The sequence below is a fragment of the Monopterus albus genome, unplaced genomic scaffold (genome assembly GCF_001952655.1).
Source record: "Monopterus albus unplaced genomic scaffold, M_albus_1.0 scaffold3.1, whole genome shotgun sequence".
In the NCBI taxonomy this organism is placed as follows: domain Eukaryota; kingdom Metazoa; phylum Chordata; class Actinopteri; order Synbranchiformes; family Synbranchidae; genus Monopterus; species Monopterus albus.
In genome coordinates this window covers 10,833,274-10,834,751 of record NW_018127883.1, presented here as the reverse complement: position 1 = coordinate 10,834,751, position 1,478 = coordinate 10,833,274, and the positions used below count along the sequence as shown (strand labels likewise).

Sequence of the window (1,478 nt, the reverse complement as noted above, 5' to 3'; positions counted from 1 at the left end):
GCTGTCATGCTGTACAACCAACCCAGTAGACACCCCACCCAACTGACCTCACACACCACAGACTGAATACTCAGCATACCAGTGTGCAATATCAGTCTTGCTTTTTATTATTATAGCTACATTGTTTATATCGACAACACCTTGTCTGTTACTCTTGATTCTTATCACTGAATGCCTTGTTTCTATGCCTTTGCTGCTGTAAGGGTGTGACTTTCCCCTTCATGGGACTAATAACGGTTCCTCTTATCTTTATACGGATCTGCACAATCATGAGGATGGTCATTCGAATTAGTTTTTCTCCTTATGGCAAACTGAGTAAGCTTTGACTTAGAAAAGACACTACCTTGGAAGGTATCAATGTATTTGAGAAACTGGAGTTTAAATTACCAGTTACTCAGTAGCTTTGAATGAGCAACTTTTGAATGTTTCCGCAAACGGTACTTAAATATTTATAAAATATACCTATTTAAAATTATGGTTACCATATGGTTTTCACAGAATGTGAGTGACAGTGAAAGCTAACTAAAAACAAGTCAGGTAAAAAATATTACAATGTATTAGAATATTCAAGTAGACTAATAAATAAAAAGTGTCTATCTGTTTATGGCAACATGATGCATGATTTCTAAATGTTTTGTGTGCATTTATCTTTTGAAATGTAAATATTTGTATCATCATGCAACATATAGCTCTATTTCAAACCTACATTTGATATTTGATGAACCATCACCTTTAACATGAAACCCCTAAATGTTTTTTTTTTTTGTTGCGCGTCTGTGTATTTTAGCAGAGTTAAAATTCCTGCAAAAGTGTGGCAGACAACAGAACTGTTTCTATTTTGATAACGTTCTGTTTGTCTACAGTGTCCCAGCACTCCATGTTGTATCCCTGTGATTTGTCATAACAGATGTCACTATTGCTGCAGGCTGCTGGAGGAGCTGCTGCAAAAGGAGAAGGAGTACCACCAGGTCCTGAAGGCCACGCTGCAACAGAGGACCCACGAGCTGGAGCTGGTCAGAGTTAGACACCGACCGCTGGGTAAACACACCCACTGATTAGTCAACTGCCTTATGAATATACAGACAGCTCTTTCGTCTATGTGTGTTCTGTTTAGAACACACACAGATGTCTTACTCAACAAGTTGTCTTACTCAACAACTTCTCTGTTTTTACAGACATTTCACTCCCTTCTATCTTCCACATCCCAGCTGACCATGAGCCAGACAAGCAGCTTATTGATTGGCTGAAAGAGCATGGGGCGGACGCTGACACCATAGACAAGGTAGAGTGTCTAAAGCCTCTCAACACCACCACAGCACAGGATGTAAAGTATGGTTTTAAACTGATGGCTTACCTTTGTTTCTGTGATTTGTATTCTAGTTTGTGCTGGAAGAATACACATTGACTGACATTCTCAGCGATGTTACCAAAGATGACCTCCGCTATCTACGTCTGCGGTATCTACTTTCATATATCTG

General features: G+C 39.3%; 1 protein-coding gene across 1 annotated transcript in view; it reads left to right on the top strand.

Annotated features, from left to right (window-relative positions):
• Positions 1–1,478, top strand: part of map3k15 (mitogen-activated protein kinase kinase kinase 15) — a 28,904-nt gene that overhangs the window by 25,139 nt on the left and 2,287 nt on the right. The window contains exons 26-28 of the mRNA XM_020604248.1: positions 908–1,038; positions 1,176–1,282; positions 1,381–1,457. Of these exons, the coding sequence (XP_020459904.1) occupies positions 908–1,038; positions 1,176–1,282; positions 1,381–1,457 (315 nt within the window). The remainder of the gene's footprint in view (positions 1–907; positions 1,039–1,175; positions 1,283–1,380; positions 1,458–1,478) is intronic.